This window comes from Gopherus evgoodei, chromosome 8, assembly GCF_007399415.2.
Source record: "Gopherus evgoodei ecotype Sinaloan lineage chromosome 8, rGopEvg1_v1.p, whole genome shotgun sequence".
NCBI lineage: Eukaryota > Metazoa > Chordata > Testudines > Testudinidae > Gopherus > Gopherus evgoodei.
Genome location: NC_044329.1, coordinates 67,138,453 through 67,163,890, shown reverse-complemented (window position 1 = coordinate 67,163,890; position 25,438 = coordinate 67,138,453). Strand labels below are relative to the sequence as shown.

At 40.9% G+C, this 25,438-nt stretch overlaps 1 protein-coding gene across 2 annotated transcripts in view; it reads right to left on the bottom strand.

The window, feature by feature from the left end:
- CFH (complement factor H) overlaps positions 1-25,438 on the bottom strand; it is a 99,476-nt gene that overhangs the window by 5,269 nt on the left and 68,769 nt on the right. For both annotated transcript variants that reach the window (XM_030573248.1, XM_030573249.1), the window contains 5 exons: positions 22,461-22,634; positions 19,271-19,480; positions 18,291-18,467; positions 12,614-12,790; positions 3,992-4,168 (listed from right to left, as the gene is read on the bottom strand). In XM_030573248.1, the coding sequence (XP_030429108.1) occupies positions 3,992-4,168; positions 12,614-12,790; positions 18,291-18,467; positions 19,271-19,480; positions 22,461-22,634 (915 nt within the window). The remainder of the gene's footprint in view (positions 1-3,991; positions 4,169-12,613; positions 12,791-18,290; positions 18,468-19,270; positions 19,481-22,460; positions 22,635-25,438) is intronic.

Sequence of the window (25,438 nt, the reverse complement as noted above, 5' to 3'; positions counted from 1 at the left end):
AAGGTTGTAAGATCACAAACATTACACAATAGCGCTATCAATATACTCTGACAGAGCAGGAAAAATCCCAAGGGAAAAGCAAAAAAGAATCAGCCTGATATTGGAATTGCACACAAAAGACTAAAAGTTTTATCTTTATAGTTGAAGTAGCATGATATTTGTTTATTAACAACTAACACTACGGAACTGATGGCAGAAAATGTAGGTTAGTTTGAGATCTTTTGGGTTAGTCATCTCTGCCCTACTAATCCCACCATTCTGCCTTAACCACTCCCCTCCTCAGGCTCATGTGGACCAATCAACCTGCTTTTTGTCATGAGAAGTACATCCATGTATAGTACCTATTCTCTCCATGACCATATTACCATGTACGGCATTTGATGCACTCAGCACTTGTCTCAGACTATTGTAAATTATGACATTACCGTGGCATCTGAATATTGAGAGAAGAGCAAGACTGAGGATACAATAATGAGAACAGGACACTGACTAAATAGAAGCTGGGATAATACAGGCCAAAGGAGTGGAATATGAAACTCAGAGTGACACTAGAGAGATAAATGGGCTTGAATAGTAAAAAAATGAGGGGAGAAAGAAAAGAATGTATCTGAGGACAGAGTCTCTTGATGTCCCTATAACTGATGAACTCATAAATGTAGCTAAGCTTTGCCCTTTGGAAAGGTCCCTCAGTGAGGTGGATTTTAAAAATAATTAATAGAGAAGCCAAACTCATAAACTGAAATTTACTTTCAAATGCTAGCTCCCATTTCCTCTCTCTGCTTCTTTTCTCATAGAAAGGGATGTGGGATTAAGGCAAACAAGGTAAATTTTTGAAAACACAAAGGTTACAAATTAACACGAGTAGTACAAAAGCTTTACTTGTACTGATCATATGATTTGAGAGGTTTGCCTGAGACCTTTTTACTTGATGACCCACTTCTTTTGCCTTATGTCTCATCCCTAGATCTCATTTTTAGAAATGTGAATTTCTGGCACTGGTGGCCATTTTGAAAAAAAGTTTTGCCCTTCTATTTAATGTATTCTTATTACATGCATTAGAATGAAAGAAATATGTTTCTTGCCCTTTCCTCCTTTTAGCAAGAAAACATTTTATATATTTAGTGAAATTCTAAATAAAGTCTAGTAAACAAGTGTACAAAGTTTTAACAGAAAAATAAAGAGAGGCTAATATGCATCTTTAGAGAAAAATGACAGTTACTACATTAATAGTTTACAGAAATCTTAGTAATGGCCGAATAAAGAAGTGTTAAGACATAGGTGAATATTTTCCTCATTTTTAAGAGGAAAATATTCTAATAGTACATTTCTATAGGAGAATATACAGAGGATTATTTTTAGGGGGAAAATATGCAGTTAGTACAATTTTAAATAAAGTTGATGAAACAATTCCACAAAGAATTATTGATGAATGATTAAATTATTTAATGACTATTTAGAAATGCACTAGCTGCATGAAAAGCATATATTCTACTAAAAGTACAGCATTCTATGTATTAATACTTCTCCTTTATGCCTCTATCATTAAGACTTTGTATAATTATGTAATGACTGTTTAAAAATACAGTAAATGCACAAGAATATTTTCAGCTAAAACTCTGATTTTATATGAACATTTCTCCTTTATTCCTCTGAGCTTAAGGCTTTATTTAGAAATGTACTAGCTGCATAAAAACAATATTTTTTTGTAAAATGAAATAATTATGTCTGTCAATTAATCACAGTTAACTCGTACAACCAGGATCAGCTCCAGGCACCAGCTGAGCAAGCTCGTGCTTGGGGTGGCAGATTCCAAGGGGCAGCATTCCCTCAAAGCCTTTTTTTTTTTAATTGCTTCGCCGCTCCAGCTACCCTCTAGGGCAGTGGCGCAGAGGAGAGAAGTGCCCTGCTGGGAGCGGACTGTGCCCTCCGTCTGCCTCAGCTGCTGCCAGGTCTGTAGCAAGCCTGGCAGAGCAGCCCGCATCCTTCCCTACCTGCCGACCGAAGCGGTGCGGAGCCCTCCTGGCAGGCAGCGCGGCGGAAGCCCTGACTGCCCTCCTGCTTTCCCCTGCTCCCTCCCCTGCCCCTCTGCTGCCCAGGGCACGTCTGCAGCACCGGGAGTCCCCCGCCACCCGTTATGCTGCTCTGGCCACCCCATGGGTTTGCTTGTTTTGCTTGAGGTGGCAAAAAAGCTGAAGCTGACCCTGCGCACAACTAACTCAAAACAGATTAATTCAAAATTAATCGTGATTAATCACAGCTTCAGTTGCCCTGTTAAGCAATAACAGAATACTAATTTAAATTAATTATAAATATTTTGGATGTTTTTTCAACATTTTCAGATATATTGATTTCAATTACAACATAGAATACAAAGTGTACAGTGCTCACTTTATATTATTTTATTACAAATATTTGCACTGAAAAAAAGAAACAAAAGAAATAGTATTTTTCAATTCACCTCAGATGAGTACTGTAGTGCAATCTCTTTATCATGAAAGTGTAATTTACATATGTAGTTTTTTTGTTACATAACTGCACTCTAAAACAAAACAAAGTCCACTCAGTCCTACTTCTTGTTCAGACAATCACTAAGACAAACACGTTTGTTTACATTTATGAGCGATAATGCTTCCAGCTTCTTATTTACAGTGCCACATGAAAGTGAGAAAAGGCATTCACATGGGACTGTTGTAACTGGCATTGCAAGTTATTTGTGCACCAGAAATGCTAAACATTCATATGCCCCTTCATGCTTCAACCACCAATGTAGAGGACTGCTATTAAAACTGGGATTAATTGTGATATTTTTATTTTGTAATTAATCGTGATTAATTTTGTAATTGTTTGACAGCCCTGGAAATAATCCATATTAACATATATGTATTTCACTTTTTGTTCTGCCATTACTACATTACATTGCCCTGGGGCAGAAGCAGAAAATGTTACAGATGTTTCTGAAAGTCACGGATTCCATGACTTCCGTGACCTCCGTGACATAATCTTAGCCTTAGTCAAGGTACCAATCATTGTAAACACTAGTTGCAGATTACTATCTAGTTAGTTTTTAGAATCACAATTTTGGCTTTCAGAAAAAGGTGCTGTTACTCTGCAGATTTATTTTTAATATAAATATTCATATTCACCCAGACACCAATCCTGGTATGTCAAAAACCAAAAAATAGGAACCAGTAGAGTGACATCACTTTTTTCTGGAAGCTTAACAATATGTGGCGTTATCCTGGTCCTATTGAAGTCAAACAAAGTTTCTTCCACTGACTTCAATGGAGTGAGCATTTCATTAATTGTCTCTTGTGTACTGTCCAGCTCATCTGGAAGTGGCAGTGATACTGTGGCCCTAAAAAGAGTACCATCATGCAACCTTATTCACATTACATTGTGGGTCAAATCCTGAAATCCTAACATCAGACTAGTGAAACGTCAACAGACCCCAGTCATCAGGGGGCAGGATCGAACCTGAGACCTCTGTAGCTAAATGCACAAGCCTCTACGACATGACCTAAAAGCCATATGGCCCTTAGCTAACACTGTAGCAGATTCATTAATCTCTAAGTCGCCTCCGTGCTACTAGAGGGGACAGAGCACCACACCCGGGAGGTGTGTGGGCTACACTAGGTACACTGAAGTCAATGTTAACTACTCAACATGAGCAGTGGTGGCAAAATTTGGCCCTCAACCTTTACTCAGAAGTTACTCAGGCCAAACTCCCATTGAAATCCACTGAGGGTTTACTGGAATAAGGAGCTTAGGGTCTGGTCCAATGTGAGAATTTTCTCATTAATGTTCCACATGACCATTGCCAAGAACATCACAGACTAGAAATAGATTTGCCTTCTGGCTTTCAAGTGAGCATAAAGTTGTACATTAAAAGAAGAGACACAGGGAAGCAAACTCTTCTGAATGAGAGTGAAGTTTTTTGATTCTAACATTATCATCACTAGTGGGCTATTTTAGAAATAGAAAAGTAAAATACCTCTGCATTCTGGTGGTTGGGACCACTTTCCTTGTTTACAGCTTACCGTCGGAGACCCAATAAGGCTCAGACCTTGTGTACATCGATAACGCACTCTATCACCGGGGAAATACCTTTGCTGCTTACCACCTACACTCCTACCATGAGAAATGTCTGGTGCAGGTCCACATCTCATATCTGAAAAGAAATATGAAAACACAATCACTGACACATTCCCATGAAGGACATCAGGTTAGCACTTACCGTATTGCATTAGTTGTGTACAAATTCTTTTCAAATCCTCTAGGAATTAACCAGTCCTGTTTAACAGAAACTTTAAATTGTAGGGGGGTGACAAAAAGGCTATCCAATAGTGAATTGTTTTGGGTTAAGATTCATGGATGTGTTAAGATGAAAGTCAAACAAAATCATCAAGTTTCTGGAAAACAATTCATGCTTGACAAATCAATCTTCATTCTGTTGGAAACTTTCTGACAAGCTCTCTACACATTATATTGTGCTCTTCCTCCCTAACCCACTCAGAGTTTATGCTCTGGGGCTGAGGTGACTATGCCAACTAGACTGTGGCAAGTTCTCCCTCAGAAATAACAAGGGCAAAGCCATGTAAGCTTCTGCAATAACTTCTTCTGTTTCCCTTTCATGCAAAGGTGGTAGGGCCTTCAGGACTCCAAATCTGTAGCTCTCAGGTGACTAACCAGAGGAAAGGAGTGTCTTTCCAGTTTTCATTCTGGTCTCTGACAACACAGCCCCAACATGTGGCCAACTAACGGTTCTCAAATCCATGAGGAGACTTTGCAATGTTAGTGGCCAGTGTCAGCTCTACTTAAAGAAAGAATCATTGTAAAAAGAGCAGCAGGGAGCTGGATTTCTCCCTTGGAGCATCAAAATCTCCTCTTTTGACTGTTCTGTGTCAGTGGCACTGCTAGTTACTATAATGAGATACTGTATACATATTTACAGTACAAGGATCAGTGAATGACCTACCTGCTTGACAGACCACCTTCTTTCCCAAGAGATATTGGCATTAGAACCAGTGAAGGCCCTGGAGGTGTGGCTGCATTGAGTGGTAGGGCTTCACAAAATTGGCAACTCTCCAAAAGCTAGGCAGTCCAATCTGGGCAGAACTGGGCCAATGCAACTTTGTGGAGAGGTTTATAAGCATATGCTGCACCTTCCTTGAAAGGACAAGCAGCTAAGGGTACAGCACAACTATTTGCATAGGTAGGAAGAGTCTTTCTTTTGGAGTTGCAACCTTTAGCTGTTTAGTTCCTGTTTCAATCTGGTTGCAATAATGGGAAGGAGGTACAGACAGCAATTCCAGCAACTGGATGGGGGGAATATTGCCATTTAGTTAAATGCACTGTATTACTTGGCCAGCTGGCAGAAAACAATTGATGGGAAGCAGGGCTCAAATTGGGTTGTGTCATAGACACAGTACTTTTGGGGGGGGAGAGAGGAGTTATTTTATATGCTTCACACTCTGAGCTTTCATGTGGAAAACTAAAGTAAAGATCATGAGGAAAACTATAAAAATAACTGAATTAGTGTAACCGATGCTGAGATGTCTGCCTTGTTCTGCATTTAGCTTGGAACAATATTTCTAACTGGGGTGAATACCTTGTGAATCTAAATGGGGTGGACTCAGATGCCCAACTATTTCACTTGTGAAGAAAGCAGGTAAAATAATTGAAAAAGCATCACAGAACTCTACAGTCGACAGACAATGGATGGCATTTGGGAGATAGCCACCGCTTTCTCCCCCCTCAAACTCCAACCTCTAATTGTAGGGTAAAGAGGATTCTTCCCTACCTCTAATGGCTCTTGCTGCAGACTCACAAAATCAGTTATGCTCAGTTGAATATTTTCAAAACCATTCAGACTAGAACCAATATGTTTTAATGAAGGTTAAGATTCTGATGTCAACGTAGGACCCTAAGAGCCAGAGAGTAGGTTCCTATTTGTGCCTGTGCCTTAACCCAGCCCTGCCTAAACGTGTATGAAAACCACACTGTGAGGCAATCATGTTTTAAGCATTTGCAGAATCTCCTGAGAGTAACATCTCACCTTGGTATACCAAAAGAGTAGAGATTAAGAGAGTACCACCAACCCCCTGACTCCTAGCTTGAGCCCTGGTGAAAGGGTGGAACTGGCTCCTGCATAAAACTCCAAAGAGCAACATTTATCTGATTTAGCTCACTACAGCTACTTATGGTTTGGTTCAGCTAGTAAAATGGCTCCCAACATTACTAGCAATATACTATGGCATGAGTTCCAGCAACGATAGTGTGCAAGAAGCATACTCAGAGAGTCCAGACACCAGATAGGGTCTACACTAATTGGTGAAGTCTGTTCTCAGTTCTAGTCTTAGTAATGCTTCTTAGTAAGATTAAGTTGGACAGTAGGGATGTGATAAATCTACTTCGGTTGAGTCAGCCAAATATCAAACAACTGTTTGTATTCAAATGTTCCTCAACAGTTCCAGAGAGGCCAGCACTTCCAGAAGGAAACAGACAGCATGAATACCTGTGGCTGACCATTAGGTCCAAAGATTCCAGGCAGTGCAGCATTAGGAACTGCAAGACACATCCTCACTAAGTATATGTAGCATTAATTCATGAGTGCTCACTCAGGTCGTGGAGAATACAAAACAGGAGGCAGTTACTCACCTTGTGCCGTAATGATGGTAATTCAAGATGTGTGTCCCTGTGAGTGCTCCACTGTAGGTGTCTCTGCGCACTTACGCCTCTAATCAGAGATTTTTGTACCAGTGTCCATTGAGCCAGCACATGCACTCTCCCTCCCTCATGGTCTGCCTTGAGACTATCTAGCACTGCGCAGGTGAACCCCCCTCAGTTCCTTCTCTAATGCAGACCCCTTATGGAGAACTCTGAAGTAGAAGGAAGGGAGCACCAGTAGGGCCACACATCTTAAAAACCATCATTACTGCACAAGGTGAGTAACTGCCTCCTATTTTGCATTCTGCAGAACCTGAGTGAACACTCATGAACTAATTGCACAGGCATTCCTGACAGCTCTTAGCTCCAAACATTGATATGCAGGATCACTTCTGTGAAAGGCCACTTGTGCATTGAACCTTGTGGTTGTATAGGTTAGCTCCCCAGCCTCTTAGGGAGACATCCATGAAAGATGAAAGGCATCCATTGTTAGACTCAGTGTCAGTAGCAGCTGCACAAATGGAATGCCTGCTCAGATATTGGATGGGTCTTTCCACCAATCCAGAGAGTGTTTTACTGTGAAGGGCAGTGACAGCAGTTGGGTTAGTTTGTCCCTAGAGGAATAGACAGATGTGAGCTGCATCTAAAGACACTTCATGAACATCTGGGCTTTTGGAATGACAAAGGTGCATGCTGCCATATGACCTAGCAGCTTCAGGCAGTTCCTGGCTGATGTTTGCAGCTGGTCTGAACTGTCTCTATGAGACTTGTAAGGGAGGTAAGTCTGTATAGTAGGAGGAACGCTCTCACTTGTACTGCATCAAGGTTGGCGCTTTTTAATCCCAGTACAGTGACTGGAGTTTATGTGCCGCAATGATGGAGAGAACGTTGAAGAATACCCAGAGTGGAGCCGTCTGTACTGATAAAGGTCCTCCCCAAAGGTAAACCATAGGAATCTCCTGTACAATGGTTATATCAAGATATGGAAGTAGGCATTGTGTAGGTCAAGGGCCAGAAATCAATCTCTTTGCTATAGAGCTGGAATAATGGCTGTTAACATGACCACCTTGAACTTCTATGCCTTCCCATATTTGTTTAATGCCCTTAGATCTAGAATAGGCCTCCAACTCCCTTCACCTTGGGGATCAGGAAATAATGGGAGTAAAACCCCTTGCCCCTGAGTTGTGGCAGGACTGGTTCTATGGGCTCTAGGCATAACAAATTATCTACTTCCTGATGGGTCCCTAAAGTAGGATTGAGAAGGAAGGTTGCGGGAGGGATGTGAATTGAATGGTGTAACTCTTCAAAATAATCTCCAGGACCCATCTGTCAGAGGTTATATTCTCCCAACAGCTGTGAAAGAGGGTCAGGTGAAGGGGTGTAATAGATGTGTAGATGGCTGCTGACGTTGCAAGGTGTAATTGTTCAGGCCCTTGACTAACCCATCTAAAGTACTTAGAAGAGGCAGAGTGAGAGGTTGCAGATTGAGGGGCTGACTGATTCCGTTTCTGAGCTCTGGTCCTCTTATGCTGCAGCTTGTAACTGTGCTGAGATGGTTGGTTTTGAGGAGGTTATGACCTGTGCTGTGGCTGAGAGCTACATCTTCTGTTCTGCAGCGTAGATTTCCAGGCAGTGTAATATGGCCTGGAATCCTTCAAGGTGTGGAGAGAAGAATCTGTCTTCTCTGCGAAGAGCTTGGGCCCTTCAAACTGGAGATCTTCTTTGGGCAACCCAGAAAATTGTAGCTAAGAAGCCTGCATCATTACCACTGTCATGGAGACCAAGCAAGTTACTATATCGGCTATGTCCATTGCCATCTGTAGCACCATTCTGGCTATTAACCGACTCTCTCTGACAATGGCCTGAAAGTGCTCCTTTTGCATCTCGGGTAAATGTTCCAGAAATGCAGTGAGTTTCCCATAATTAATAAAATCGTATTTGGCCACTACAGCTTGGTAAATCTTGACTCTAAACTGTAATGTCACTGAGAAATACGTGATCCTTCCAATCCCGATCGGATGGGGTTGACTTGACATGGTGTTGCATGCCTTGTGCTTTAACTGCATCCATTAGATGGAGTTGGGTTGCAGATGTTGAAACAGGCAGTATGACTCTTTGGGAGGGCTGTAGTATTTTTTGTCAGCTCTCATGCTGATTATTGAGATGGAGGCTGGTGTCTGTCAGATAACTTTGGCAGGATCTAGAATTGGCTCATTAATTGAAAGGGAAATTCTGGATGAGGAGAAGGTGTGCAGAATATGCACCAGCTTGTGATATGTATCTGCCACTTCCTGTAGGGGAATGTGCATCTCATCTGCCATCCTCTTGGTATGATCCAGAAAGTTTTTTGGATCATCAACTACTGATGTGGGGGAGGGGTCATTACACCCTCACCTGGTGGAGATGGGGAGAATTTTGCTGGAGGAGTAGCTTCCCCTTTGAACCCTTCTTCCTCCTTTGCAAAAGCTTCCTCTTCCCCTGGCTCAGGAGCTCTGGACAACCAGGCTGTAGGAGATTGTGAGAGACACTGGGCAGCTGTGATGTGTGGGATGTCTAGATCACCTAAAGATCCCAATATAGCCTTGAGGAGGAGGAAGGGCATGGGCAGTGGGGTTGCCCCAGGGGCCATGTACTACAATTGTGGATCAGCTCGATGGAGCTGAGAAGTCCCCTTGTATTGTGACAGCAGGCCACAATGAAGGGTCAGGGAAAAGACCTTCTCCTCTTCACTGCCAGACTCATCACTGGGTAAGAGTGGTGCTGACTGGAGTATTGGTGATACATGGCCTGGTGCGGAGAGTGATTCCAGGCATTGGGATGTGCTGATACCAGGGCCCTAGTATCAAGTAATGGGGATTGCTGTTCTCCTCCAATTGTCAGGTCTCTAGGGTACCAGAGCTCATGTGATACCGTGGGCTCACTTGGTTCCGAAGAGGATTGTCAGAGGTACGTTGTCAGTACCAATGATTGAGAGGGTGTAGAGCACTCCCTAGTTGGGAGTTTTTAGTGGAGGACCCCTTCTAGGTACCATGCTTTCGAGCTACCGGTGCTGTGGGGATCAAGGTGGTTGCACTGGGGAATCCCTCTGGCTGGTCAACCACTCAGAACCCTTTTTAAGATCCTTTACAGGGGAAGTCTGCTTGTTTTTTCCATGACTCTATCCCCTTTGAAGTTAAAGGCTACAGGGATGATCTAGGGTTGGCATCGGAGTCCCCTGGAAACTGAAGTGTCTTCTCCATAAGGAGGAGTTTTAACTTCAGTTCTCATTTCCTGCAATACCACAGCTTTAGCTGGTTGTAGGGGATCACTTATGAGGGACATGGGACTCTCCCTAGCAGAGGATACTCTTCTTCTCTTCCTCTCTTTTTTTTTAAAAGTGATTTATTAAAGTGTCTTCTAAACACTCTGTGGGAGGGGAGAATCACCCCAGACGGGGCAGGAAACAAACAAATTCTCTCTCTTTTTTTATCCTAATAGGGTAAAAAGGAAACACTAACTATTAAGGAGAACAAAAGAAAAAAAATAAACTACTGCTTATGCTAATGACACAGATAAGGAAGGGACAACTGCTTGCTTCATTCAAGGACAAAGGAGGTTGAGAAGGAACAGAGGGAGGTCCACTCCTACAGTGCTAGATAGCCTTGAGGCAGACTATGGGGGAGGAAGAGCTTATGTGTGGGCTCAAGAGGCACTGCTACCAACAATCTCCCATTACAGGTGCAGGGGCACAGATGCACCTACAGTGGAGCACCTATAGGGACACTATTCAAAGAACCACCACCAGTTTGTGTGGATTATCCTGAACTAAGTCAGTTTGTATTCCTAAAGAGGTGATTATAAATTCCTGGAACATTATATAATTGTCTAGGTCAGGGAAAGATTATTCCAAAACAGGAGCCTCATCTGTAAATAATGAAGAAGTGTTAAGTGAAAGGAATAGTGTCAATCTGCTCTACTGTCTGCTGAACATCTATAACAGGAGGGTCAGAAACTGGAGGGATAATCTCCTTCAGCTGCTGGGTACCAGTGCTGATACACAGAATGGTAACAGTTAGAGAATGGCACTTCGATTGAGCCCTAGCAGAATGCTGACTATGAGAAGATGACCTGGAGTCTAGAGAAACTCCTCAGATTCCAGAAAGTCCACTGCTGTACTTCATGCAGTACCATGCTCAACTCCAAAGGAAGCTATGTCTCAGTCTGTTCCTGTAAAAGTTATGGTACCAGGGCCTTGACTTACACAATGAGGAATAAGGAGATACTTAAGATCTCCTGTAATGAGATTTCAATATTTAGGATCCCAGTTCTAGTCTGAAAAAAAGCCAGAATTGGAATGCCAAGCTGGCAAGGTACTGTGTGGAGCAGATGGGTTGCGGGACCTGAACCAACATAAGATGGAGAATACCAGAAGAAGCATCTGGGGCTTTCCTGATAAATGGATCTGCTGGACAATAGAGCTTCAAGACTCTGGCAACACTTACAAAGGCTCAGTTCCCAATGGCACTGAATATGTCAGTGCCATGGAGGATTTCAGTACCATGCTTAGAGGAATAGGCAGAGCCTGGACATTGTTCTGCACTAATAGTAATCCAGCACCAACAGGCATAAAATATCACTGGCTGATGAATAATTTCAGGTGTTGTAGATACCAAAACAGTAACATGCATTGCAGCAGATGTCTATGCTGTTCAAGGTCTTGACTGGTCATGAGGTGTTGGAGTCAACAACTCTGCATTCATTGAATGTGGGAATATGGGAAAGAGCCTCACAGGCGCTGATTTAGCTCTAACTTCACTAGTGATCTTCTTTGAAGAAGACGACAATGAAGACTATGATGACTTTTGCTAGTTGAAGAGGCTGAGCTGATGGATGACTTCTGCTGATTGCATGATAAAGAATGATATCGTCTTTCTGGCTCTTTTTGACATGGGGAGGCCACAAAGTCTGGCAGTGTGCTTAGAGAGTCGAATCTGAATCCCGGTATGGCCAAGTGGCTGGGTTCCAAATGGGGACACAAAGCCGCTTCCACTGGGACATCTCAAAGTAAAACTGCCTTCAGCTTCTTTGATCTGGTTTTAAACCTCCTACAAATAGGGTATTTATGCCTAATATGTTCTTCCCACTTCAAGTAGTGGGAATGAGAATCGGTGACTGTCATAGATTTGCTACAGTCAAAAAGCACTTAAATACCAAGGATTAAGACATGTCCTGCTGTTGAAAATAAAACTTGAAGAAGAAGAGCAAGATAACAACAAGAAAATATTTGAAAATGAGTACCACTATCTAAATTACAGCTATACTAAACCATTTACAATAAAAGAATGCTAAAAAGATTTCTAAAGGGAAAGGTGTGAGATGCTCAAACTGTCCATCTATGGGTGGCGAGGAGAAACTGAGAAGGTTAGGGCAGCTCCAACCATTTATACCCTTAGCTACAAGCATGAGTGTGCAGCAAAATTTCATGTACCACCTCGACAGGTACCACTATGTGAATATGTTCTCTGGCTTCGATGAACTAGTGCACACACAACCAAAGTGGAATGGACAGGTGCAAGCACTTCAAGATGCAGGGACTACAGTGGATCACAAATTGAATGAGTCAAAAGTCTGATGCTATTGTGGAAAGGGCAAATGTCATTCTGAAAAGTATTAACAGGAATGTCATATGTAAAACAAGAAAGGCAAATGTTCCACCCTAACTACTGTCTACATAGCTAGAAAGTTAAGTCCCAAAGCAGGTTACTTTGGGAGGCACTGTAATCCCCATCATTGGAGGTTTTAAGAACAGGTTACCTGTCAGAGATTATCTAGGTATACTTAATCCTGCCTCAATGCAGGGGGATGGATTAGACAACCTCTCAAGGTCCTTTCCAGCCCATGATTGTATGTCCCAGCTCACGAAAGCACACCTGGTCTTACTTGTTTTAATTAAAATACAAACACCTACCTTTGCAAATTGGTGGTTGTGACCAAGCTCCATTTTCACAAATTACATAATTTGATTCCATATTTTCAAATCCTTCCCGACATTTATATTGCACTTTATTACCAGGCAGATACCTTCCCTCCTTTTTATTTACAATATCAGCATTGGGAACTTCAGGTGGAGCACTACATGTTGCATCTGAAAAGGGAGAGAGACAAATATATATACTAGTAGTGAAACTCTATTAATGTAGTATCTTGTTTTCATGAAATGTTATGTTCCATCAAAAAGTGCACTTACATAAATGGAGGTGTGACATTATTGACATGAACTGGGACCATATAGATCATTGTTGCAACCAAAGTCCTGTAGTAGCACCAAATCTTGTATTAGGGGGGTCAAACAGGGTGTCTAAGACAAGATTATGGTTTGCTGATTATGATTATGCTATCTGTATCATTTTTGTAGTTGAAGTTATGAATATTGGCTCTATACTTCCTGCATTTCAAATTTATGCTATGCTTCTGGATGACACGCCAGACAAATTGGTGTCAGCTCTGACTAGCCTGCTTGATGGCCCATTAAGCTATACAATTGACTCATTGAGAGAGGGCAGATACGCCTTGTAACTCAGGAAAGTATGCAGGGACTTGCCCATGTGACTCCAGACTTAATTTTGTTGTAATTTTCCACAGTAAGGACAAATAGGTGTTCTTACATCTGGAAAAGACTATAAAAGGCTGATGCCTCATCTCCATCTTGTCTTCAGTCCTGCTTCTTACCTCTGGAGGGGCTTTGCTACAAAAGGAAGCTTTACACAAAGGACTGATGACTCATCCCAGCTGTGGATGTATTCCAGAGACTTGATTTGAACCTGTAGTTTATTCCATCACTGCTACAAGCCTGAACCAATAACTTTGCCATTACTGTATGTAATTGATTCCATTTAACTACTTCTAGCTCTCATCTATATCTTTTTCCTTTTATGAATGAACCTTTTAGATGCTAAAGGACTGGTTGTTACTGCCCTGTTTTAAGCAATTTGTCCTGAATTGGCACTCTCAGTTAGGTCCTGCCAGAACTAACATCGTTAAAGGAGGTTATTTGCTTGTAATTAAAGCTCTTTGAGATTCACACATTTGGGGTATTGTGCTGCCTAATTACGTTTAATGGTTGAACCTTCTCCAAGCAGCATCTGCTTATGCACACTCCTTCTAAAACCTTCCCTCTCCATCTCTGAACATTCTGAGGATGAAGCAATATAATGGGTCATGGGCACACTATCACCTCAGTTCTTTTCACTGCCAACCCAGAGATACAGCCCAAAAGCACCCTGAGAAAGAGGGGAAAGTGGATGCGATGTGTGAATATGAAAAGCCATTTCAAAAAACTCTCTTTTACAAGTAAGTAACCTTCATTTCTTCTTCCAGTGGCTCTGCATATCTCCACTTATGGGTAGTTTGAAAAGTAATGAGGAAAATAAACTGGAGGACATCACAGACCACTGCTCTACCAAATCTAGTATCTGCCCTAGAAGCCAAATTGAGAACATAATGATTAGTAAAAGTGTGCACAGAAGTCCACATTGAAACATTGCCAGTTGCAAGAAAAGGACTTGCTTAAGGCAAGCAAAAGACTCTACCACAGCTCTGGTGGAATGAGATCAAAGTATCCGAGGTACAAGAATTTGTTAATGTGTAACATTCAACAATTCATTATTAAATCCTTCTAGAAACAGTCTAGAGAGACAAGGTTTGATGCATGAAACTTTTAGCATAAAACACGAACTACCTAGATTATTTTCAAAACCTTTTTTGTTCTACTTAAATATGCAAGAGCTCTTTGTGAATCTAAAGTGCGTAAAACATATTTCCCCTTCTGAGTATGTGGCCTGGGAAAAATGTCAGGAAATTAATTGTCTGACTTATGTGAAATTCAGAAAGTCATTTTGACAAAAGCCTGGGATCAAGTCTAAGAATCACCTTATCTTTATGAAAAGACTTAAAGGGGGAATCAGCCATCAAGGCATTTAATTCACTCACCCTTCTGGCTGGTGACATGACAATAATGAATGCTGCCTTAAGATATCAAAAATAAAAAATACTCAGCCAAGGGGTTCAATTTTCTCTCACTGATGATGAAGGAGGAATTGAACTGGACTCCTAAGAGGATAACTGCTCTGACTGACCACCACCACAAGTCCAGAAGGCAGGCTGACTAGTGCTAGAACACTGTTCAGGTTTGGCTTGTAGACCTGAGACATCCAATGCTGCATTGGCCTTATTTTGAGATGCACAAATTGAGTCATACAAGTAGTCATGACCGCAAGACCCAGGAATAAAATTATTTTCTAAGTTTGACATATTTTATGTTTAAAACATATTGCGCTATTTTTAAAAAAATCTGTTCTCTGGTAAGAAGATTTTTCACTGCTGCTATGTGCACTAAGGAGCACAATAATAAAATTATGTAAGTTAGGTAGAGATTTGACTTTTTGACATTCAGATGTAGCCCCACATTTCAACAGTCAATCATACAAATATGTAAACAAAAATATCCTGTTTTCTCAAATGTGATGCTACCACAGAGAGACATTTGATAAACACTCGATGCTATGGATTGGCCAAATGCAAACACCTTGTATGGGAAATGGCATCCCGCCACCATGAAATGAAAATACTTTCAATGACTGTGTCAGATAGAAATATGAAAATATTTGTCCTTTAAATCAAGGGTCGCAAAGCAATCCATAGCTAAAAGTGAAGGCATTATGGAAGCCAGAGTTAACATGTAGAACCAAAACATCCAAATCTACTTGTTCAGATTTCTGAAATCTAAAATTGGATGAAACATCCCACTCTTTTTTCTGCATGTGAAAGTATCTTTAATAAAACCCCTGGTCCCTCTGCTGTTCAGATATCTTATTGGCAGTACATATAAGCAGTAATTTCTACACTTCTGGAAGTAGCAGAACCTTGTGAAATGGTTCTCTGGAAAGGGATAATGGGGCACTTGAAGGGGTTAGTTTCTCTAACCGAATGGCATAGCCCTTCTCTCTAATTTCTATGACCCATTTATCTAATGTACTAAGCCTTCATTTACTGAAATGATTGGTTAGCCTCTCTCCATAAGAGGAAGGGATGAGTCATTGCAATTTCATTTTCTACTTTTTATCATCACATCAAAGCGGAAGCCTGGTGTTCAATGAAGATGACAGGGAGGAGGCAGATTATTTTGATTTAGGCCTCAGTTTGAAAAACCTCTTCCTGTGTTACCTCTGGAAAAATGTAGCCCGCTCGTGTCGTTGACGGCATCTTTGATTTGACGAGAAATAAGCCAAAGAAGTTTGTGGATAATAATGTCTCTGATTATGGAAAGAAGGGGCAGAAAGTATAATCGTAATAGAAGAAATCAAACACAAACACAAAGAGCAGGCTGTCATTCTTGTCTCCTTCAGTTTTCTCAGCAACATGTCAGTCTTTTTATTTAAAGGACCATCTCTTTTGAAGGGAACTTCCTCTACCTTTATTCTAGTATTGAGAGCCAGAGTAAAAAAGCAAACCCAAGCATGTGTCCTCAGAGTAATTTCAGAAGCCAATGCTCTGGCAGAAGAGTCTGAAGCATTAAAGAAGGCCCTGAGTGTGTATTTTGCTACATTTTGACCCTCCATTAGGATTTCATTTGGCAAATTCTGTTTGTCATCTGGCAAATCCTGCAGAAACAATACTATCTTTTCCCCATAGGTGGAACTGATAGCAGGCCATAACTGCTTGATAGCTTTCCACTCTAAGACTAAGAAAGGAAGAAGAACACACCTTTCTTCTCAAGGAATCAATATTTCCTCCCCGAGTCAGCAGGAGTGAAATATGTTTGTCTAGTCCTCAAACTGCTACCAGCAGCCACCACCAGTGAATTAGACACAGGATGTGTGTGAAAATATGAAAACACCTCATCCTGATTATCTTATATAATTTCACTTTCTTCTTAGAAATAAGATGGCAAGAGGCAGAAGTGGAACAAATAATCTTAGCAGGCTGCAACAGAACATTAAGAATTGGTAGTGACATCCTACTCTTGGAGGTGGCACCAAAAGCTTCCTCCAAACACTAGAGGAGAGGTTTCTTCCATGGCTATGGAATATAAGTTCAACATGAACACCATGTGATCCATCAGGTCATGAAACTCTGCTGTCATGAGAAGGGGAAGAGGTAGAATTTTCCCTGACATTCTCTTGTGGTGACAAATCAGAAGAGTAGTCTGTGTTAGCATGTTTTTATTTAAAAAGAGGACTGATCTCCTCATCTTCTTCAGACAGAGTATCAGGCAGCAGACAGAGTATCTGTCTGAGATGCAGACAGATCCACTGTAACCAGAGGCAAGGATTCTCTGCAGCCAGATCCTTTATAGGTAAATCATTGTATCTCCATCCATATGGAGAATGGCTATAAAGTTACTGTATCAGCACTCAATAAGGCCATGGAGCTTCGGGCTGCCAGTTTCCACAGCAACTTGTATTGAGAACATATCCACAGGAGGAGGCACAAACTGGGAAGAAACAGTTCTCTTTATTCTTCCTCTATCTTCATATAAATAATGGAATTGATTTTGGATGTGTGATGGAGTGTAATGGAGACAGCAATGGACCTGGAGGGTGGAGAGAAATAAATGGTGAGAAAGCTGTTTGTGGATACCATGTAGAAGGCTGAGGAGGAGAAGGAGGGTAGAGATGGATCAAGAGAGAAACTAATAATTTCTGCCTTTCGTTTTTCAGATTAAGATGATCCAGACCTTGGAACTGGTGAGAAGTGCCTTCCTCAATACCCTTTGTTTCTCACTTAGATCTGAAGAGTGTTTATAACTGAATGATTGTACATCAGTCACTGAAGTAAAAGTCCTCTTTGGATCCAAAGATGGACCTGAAATTGGAGCAGGTGTCGAAGTCAGAGTGGAAGACCTGAATGGCACAGGATCTGGTGAAATACTCAGATCCACCCACTTGGTCCTTGAAGCTGAAATTAGACTGGTCTGGATTTCAGAGCCAGAGCTATAGAGGCACTGTCAGAATCAGACAAATCTGAAAACTCTGATCTATGCGATCTGGCACTGTTAACAGTGGTCATCTTCTCCCTTACCACCTTCTTCAGAATTGACACAGTTAGGGGTGATAATATGGCTCTTGATGCTGTAATAAGCCCACTGTCTTTCTCGATCAGCAATGCCTTTAAATCCCTGACTGCTTGAGAAACAGGACCCAGAGTTGGACATGAAGAAGGCTCTGATTTCCAGACAAAACACCCATTGACTTTAATGATTTAAAGGAAAGAAATGACTACTGAACTGAGCTCTGTATACTGACATGTACATCCTGTGAATTGTAACAAATTAAAAGGGAAGAGAGTGAACACAGATTTTATATTTTTAAAATTTATTTTAAATTTATATTCTTAGCAGCTTGCAAAAAAGATTTATTGTTCTACCATTTCCTCCTCCTCCTTTTGGCAAAGACTGATTCCTCCCAATCCCCTCTGTATTTGAAATTATCAGTCATGATTTGGCTACTTATTGTTTCTGCATCAGCATTCTGTAATCTATTCTATCTGTCTGACCCATCCAAGTGGTCTCTGAGTGCCCAGAATAATAATAATTAAAAAAATGAGTAACTAGATTCTATAAAGTTAGATCAAATTATTCACTGTACCTTCACATACAGGTTGTGTGGACCACTTCCCTGCTTTACACGTAACTTCTGATGGTCCACTGATGGTAAAACCAGGATGGCATTGATAACGTACTGTTTCACCAGGCTTATAACTATACTTCACTCTGCCTTCAGTCTGAGCATTGATAATATTTGGAACACTTGTACATTGCATTTCTGAAAAGACACAAGATCAAAATGAGTGTAACCCCTGCACAAACCACCTTTTTTACTTAAGCCCTTTGTAACTCTTTATACGGATACCTAATTTTAAATAAAAGTTGCAGCCAAAACCTAAACACATGCAGGAAATTGGGCGATGAAACTTGCAACATGAGCACTATTAAAAATCCATCTGAAAATTAAATAAACACTAGCCCTAAATACACTAGGAGTTCAGTTACTAATGAAATTTAGTTTGTGCCTCTGTCTGAGACCAATAATTGCAGCTGCTTCGCTTCTTCTGGACACCTCATACAGTGGTGTGTCTGCTTCCTTCAACAGAACTTTGATGAAAATACACTGTCCATGTAGAAACTTGATATGGGCCCTATCACTAGAATAGGTAAGTGCCTCACAGCTATTAATGGATTTATCCTCACAACCCCACTATCAAATAGAGAATACTATTATCCTCATTTTACAGATGGGAAGCTGAGACACAGAGATCAAAAGACTTGTCCAAGACTATAAAGGGAGTTTGTGCATTTCAGCCAGGAACTGAATGAAGACCTCCTGAGTCCTAGCTGGGAGCTTTTAAGAACTAAAACTACTCAAAACAAACAAAAAACAACCATTTAACCCAAAATCCTGAAGCTGTTACACATCAGAAGCTTTCTAAAGACCCTCAGCAAGAAAAATAAGCTTTTACAGAAATTTGAACAAATATATATATGTATATGTAATTTAGCCTCCAGTTGAAACTTATTGTCCTCTCCACTAAATGAACTGCTTTTGAAAATTCTACACAATGTAATTACCAACACATGTAGGAGCTGAGGTCCATCTTCCAGCCTTACAAATTATCTCAGGTGGTCCACGTAACATGAAACCAGAGTTGCAACTGTACATTAACATGGTACCATTCCGATAAGTCACTTGTGCTGATTGCTCCTGTCTTAAGTTCTGATTTTCTAGACTGAGAATCTCACCATTTGCTATGGAAGGTGGCTGGAAACATAATTTTTCTTCTGTTTTGGAAAAAAATAAAATTAGTATGTCAATTGCACATATAGTCTAAAACTCAAAGAGAAAGTAACAGTGAACTGCAGTGAAAATAAATTGTGATGATTTTTTGAGGTTGGAGAACATTCTAGATTCATCCACCCTAAATATGATTTACCATTGCCTCAAGCACCAAATAATAGGTGGATTCTAGATCATACTGCAGAGGTCCATTAAATGTCTATAGTCTCTTAAACATTCATTACAAGCAGTGCAGTGCACGTGGTGTCATGTCATCTTGTTGTAAGAGCTCAGAAATGAAAGGAAGTCTCTAATGCTTTGTCTACACTAAAGTTTTTATACTCATTTTCCAGAACAAGTGAAATTGCAACAGTGCATGGTAACGTAAAAGGTTTCATGATTTAATGCTAAAAATACTAGAGTCCAGTCTACACCAGAAGAGGCTCAATTACTGGAAATGCACTTATCCTGGGGGAGAGCTATAAAACATTATAGTGCAGATGCAACTTCGGCATGAGGAGGATCAAAACCCCTAGATCACTTTTGAGCACTGATGAAACAGGTAGGTATGTTCTAATGGGGGCCAAAAGACCTTTTACTCCTAAGGTTACCCAAGATGAATGAGAGATTTCAGTCATGTCATTCTCTGTGCACTTGTTTGGTATCAGTGAATTATGTTGAGTTTGCCAAGTATTCCTGAATTAACATATTACATGGGATTTAGATAGTTATATTGGGTTTAACAAGAGAGGGACACTTAAATCCATTCAAAATTCTGTTTGATTATCAATCAGGATGGAGGAGGAGGAAATTCAATTTTTTCTCAGAGAGTTCTGCTAAGGATCATATCTGATCCTGGAGTATAAACCTGAATGGGTTAGCGGAAATGGAAAATGGTGTCAATATAATATTATGAAGAAGCTAGATCCATTTTTGATTCTTCACAATTCTTTGTTTTAAAGGATCTAATCAGGAGATCATTATCAGACAGCAAGGGCCACTCTAAAACTGAATTATATAGTAAAATCAGTTGGATTCTGACGAGAATCTGAATCTGATTCATTAACAGAAAATGGATGGGATCTATTACAACTCTAGTTCTAAAGGAGATAGTATGTGTTACACAGAAGCAATAGACAATGAATTATAAACTGATATGTAAACATATCAGCTTGCATTAGAAGTATTAGTTTTGACTAATGTACAGCAATGCTATCTGTGAGGCTTTCTACATCAACTTGAATGGAGTTATATTTTTGGCCAGTTAAAATATTTTTAGAAACAATTTTAAAGTTCTGCTGGGTACCAGGAGAAACACCATTTGTCCCTAAGATACACAGAAAAGAAATAACAGAATGAAAAGAAAGAGTAGGGATGTCCACATAGCTTCAGAATACTCAAATTTCCAAAAGAAAGAGAAATCTCAAGAAGAGTTTTTGAAAGAAAGCAGGAAGGCTAGAGAGCTCAGGAAGGCTGTGCTGGAGAATGGCATTAGCTGTTTTGTCCGCTCAGTTCCTTCCAGGCCACAAAGTTACTTTAATTTGTGAGGAATAAGAGAATAACTTTTCAAGTTTAACTTAAAAAAAACAAAACAAAAACAAAACAACTCTGAAAACTAACATATGCCTGATGTTCTGAGATTGTGCATCTGGTTTGAAATTTGTTGGGACTGTGAGCCTTTAGCTGCAGGGACTTGAAAAGATGTTTAGAATCTCATGGACAATTTTGAAAGAAAGAATAAATTACTTGCATCTGAAGAAGTGGGTATTCACCCACGAAAGCTCATGCTCCAAAACATCTGTTAGTCTATAAGGTGCCACAGGATTCTTTGCTGCTTTTATAAATTATATAAAAGTTCCCTCTCTAAAAGTTACTGAACATTTTCCCCTCTTCTCCCACCAAAAAATAAAATAAAATTAAATACATTTTCCCCTGAGGAACCACGGTATTAAACTTTGTGATTAAATTAAATAATTAAATTTTGAAAGAGAGGAATTTTAAACCAGTTTAAATTGCAAAAAAAAAATGCACAGCCTTAATTATCTAGTCACTAGTTATATCTTCTTAATTCCTGCTATACATACACTCACATATACACAAAACAATTCAGAGGGGTGTTGTGAAAATAAATTAATTCATATTTGCAAAGCATTCAGTAGATATAGTGATAAGTACCACATAAAAACCAAGGAGGAAATATAAAATTGTGTACTTCTAGCAAGGTTTGAGTAGCATGCAGTAAATAAATACTAGGCCGCATACTGAGTAATGAGGATGAAACAAAATATTGGCTGCTCATTAGGTGAGCAACTATCCTTTGCACAGAATAAGGCAGAGATTCTGTGGAAAAAAAAATTGTGTGTGATCATGAAATTAAAATTAACATAATGAATACACACAAGGGGGTTAAATTAAAGTTGCACAGCCAGCCTTAATTATGGCTTTTCCTAATTTTTGAATGCTTGATTTTTCAACATTAAATTATATAAATATTGTGCGTATGTATACGAGAATCAGTATACACACACAAAAAACATACCAATATTTGTATATGTTTTTTCACAGCTCTTAATTTTATTAAATAAACATTGAGAGTCCCATCTGTGCTTTAATAGTCCCTTCTTTCACCCTTAGTGGTAGGATAAAAAAATGATTAGGTTCTGATATCAGATTGTACTTTTTGACATTACTATACTCATTTTTCAGACCCTAGTTAATTTTTAACCCATTAACAACATACTGCATACGATTCAAATCCTTTAACCCATTAGTCTAGTATTACAGGTCTGATTACTTTGTTAATTTTATTTTTCAATGCTTTTGTGAACAGAATGATTGGTAATGACTTCTTAACAAAATACATGAACACTAACTACCACAATGTGTAAGGGGCTAACAGTGACATGGCAGTTGTCCTGTTACTGATATTGTTTGTACATTTCCACTGACTGATGCACCTAAAGAAATATAAACTTCCATACTGACCAACACAGTGCGGTGGTGATTGCCACTTCCCATTTTCACACATTATTTCTTTCACTCCTTGGTGTTCAAAATGCTCTAGGCACGTAAAAGCTATTTTTTCACCACTCGCATAGTTTCGTGTCTCTGTGATCTTGATGGCACCCGGGAGCTGAGGTGGAGGTGGGCATCTTCTTTCTTTAGCAAAAGACATTTCAGTTAGATCTCTTGATTCAAACGATGGTAAATGTAAAAGTTCATTACAAACCAGAACAGTTAATAGATAAAAACATGTGCAGTCCATAGATCCTTATTAGCTATTCTCAGCATTTAGTTAGCATCATAATCATATTGCATTGACTCAAAGAACTGCATTATAGACAATGAAGTATAAATGTGGGCTTAAAATAAGACATTTTGTAATGGCCTCTCATTGTGAGCAGTTCTTCTTCCTGCTCCATAACAAGAGCATAACACACCATCACACAGTAAAGAAACCTTTATTGTAATTGAAGTTATTTTTCTAGTTAACCCAGGCCTGGTCTACACTACGAGTTTCTATCGAATTTAGCAGTGTTAAACCACATTAACCTTGCACCAATCCACACAACGAAGCCCTTTATATCGATATAAAGGGTTCTTAATACCGGTATCTGTAACCCTCCCTGATGAGGGGAGTAGCACTGAAATTGGTATTATTATTTCGAATTAGGGTTAGTGTGGCCACAATTCGACGGTATTCGCCTCCGGGCGCTATCCCAGAGTGCACCATTGTGACCACTCTGGACAGCAATCTGAACTCGGATGCACAGGCCAGGTAGACAGGAAAAGCCCCTCAAACTTTTGAATTTCATTTCCTGTTTGCCCAGCGTGAAGCGTCGATCAGCACAGGTGACCATGCCGTCCCAGGTGACCAGCACAGGTGACCATGCCGTACGGGATCTCTGTATGGGGAGATTAATCTGTTCTATCAGAACTCTGTTGGAAAAGAGGAAATGCCAAAGCATTTGGAAAAATCTCGAAGGCTATGATAGACAGAGGCCACAGCAGGGACTCAACATAGTGCTGTGCGACAAGCGTAACGGAAAGCCAAAGAATCAAATGGACTCTTACGGAGGGAGGGAGGGGGGAATGAGGACTCAAGCTATCCCACAGTTCCTGCAATCTCCAAAAACCATTAGCATTCTTGGCTGAGCTCCCAATGCCTGAAGGGTCAAAAACATTGTCGCGGGTGTTTCAGGATATTCATCGTCAATCTGCCCCATTTCCCCCCTGGTGAAAGAAAAAAAAGGGAAAAAATTCTTGCCTTTTTTCAATGTCACCGTATGTCTACTGGATGCTGCTGGTAGACATGGTGCTGCAGCGCTAAACAGCAGCATCCCCTCCCCTTCCCTTCCTGATGGCAGATGGTGCAATAGGACTGGTAGCCATCGTCATCATCCCGTGAGTTCTCCTGGCTGGCCTTGGTGAGGTCGGTTGGGGGCGCCTGGGCAAAAATGGGAATGACTCTCAGTCATTCTCTTCTTTAAAGCTTTGTCTCCTGGAGATTAAGTCCTGCCTGGAATATCATAGCAGCTGGAGGCTGCGCTCCTCTCCCCCCCACCCCTTTAATGTCTAATGGAGATTCAGTCCTGCCTGGAATATCATAGCAGCTGGAGGCTGCCTCCCCCTCATTTTATCTCAGTAAAGTCAGTGTTTCCTATTCATGCATTCTTTTTTACTTCATCAGACAAATGGGGTGGATAACTGCCACAGTAGCCTAGGAGGGGTATGGGAGGAGGGAAGTAATGGATGGCGTTGTTGCAGGGGCACCCCCTAGAATAGCATGCAGCTCATCATTTCAGTGGAATGTCTGAGGCTCTGACCTGGAACGGCCGTTTGCCTCTCTGGTTCTTTAGTAGGTTTGCCTGATATTCTAGGCAGGACTGACTCTACCTTTAGACCAAACTTAAAGAAGGGAATGACCCGGGGAGTCATTCCCATTTTTGTCCCTGCCCCACCAAGGCCAGCCAGGGGCACCCATGACAGTAGCAGATGGTACAACAGGACAGGTAACCATCACTGCCAATTTCCAAAGCAGCAGACAGTACAATATGACTGGTAACCATCTCTACTAACTTGCAAAGGCAAGTGAATGCTGCTGTGTAGCACTGCAGTACCATGTCTGTCAGCAGCATCCAGTAGACATACAGTGACAGTGAAAAAAGGCTAAACGGGCTCCGTGGTTGCCATGCTATGGCGTCTGCCAGGGCAATCCAAGGAAAAAGGTGTGAAATGATTGTCTGCCGTTGCTTTCACGGAGGGAGGATTGACTGATGACATTTACCCAGAATCACCTGCGACACTGTTTTTGCCCCATCATACATTGGGATCTCAACCCAGAATTCCAATGGGCGGAGGAGACTGCGGGAACGATGGGATAGCTATGGGATAGCTACCCACAGTGCAACGCTCCGGAAATCGATGGCTAGCCTCGGTACATGGACGCACACCACCGAATTAATGTGCTTAATATGGCTGCATGCACTCAACTTTATACAATCTGTTTCCAAATACCGGTTTCTGTAAAATCGGAATAATCTCATAGTGTAGACATACGCTCAGATGCTATAAACTGCTCAAGGCTCTAATCCAGCCTATTTCCTGAATGGTGAAATCAGTGCTATTCCACTGAGGAAACTGGGGGAGGTGCAAGAGTATGCTATGTGGCAGTCATATATGAGATGCACATTGTCTATTGCGGCACAGAGTTGAGCTATGCAGGGATCCGCATGCATGACAGTTAAGAGAGAGAGGAGGAAACAAGATATACATGGGTGGGAGAGGGTCAGTGCCAGAGGCGCCACTTCTTAAGGAGGGAGACGTGTGTAAGGATTCACATAGTTTACTCTGTAGTGTGGCCTCCGGGGAAAAATGATTTCTACTCTATCAGAATTTAATTGAAAACTGAGATCCATCAGAAATACACCCACACACACACACACACACACACACACACACAA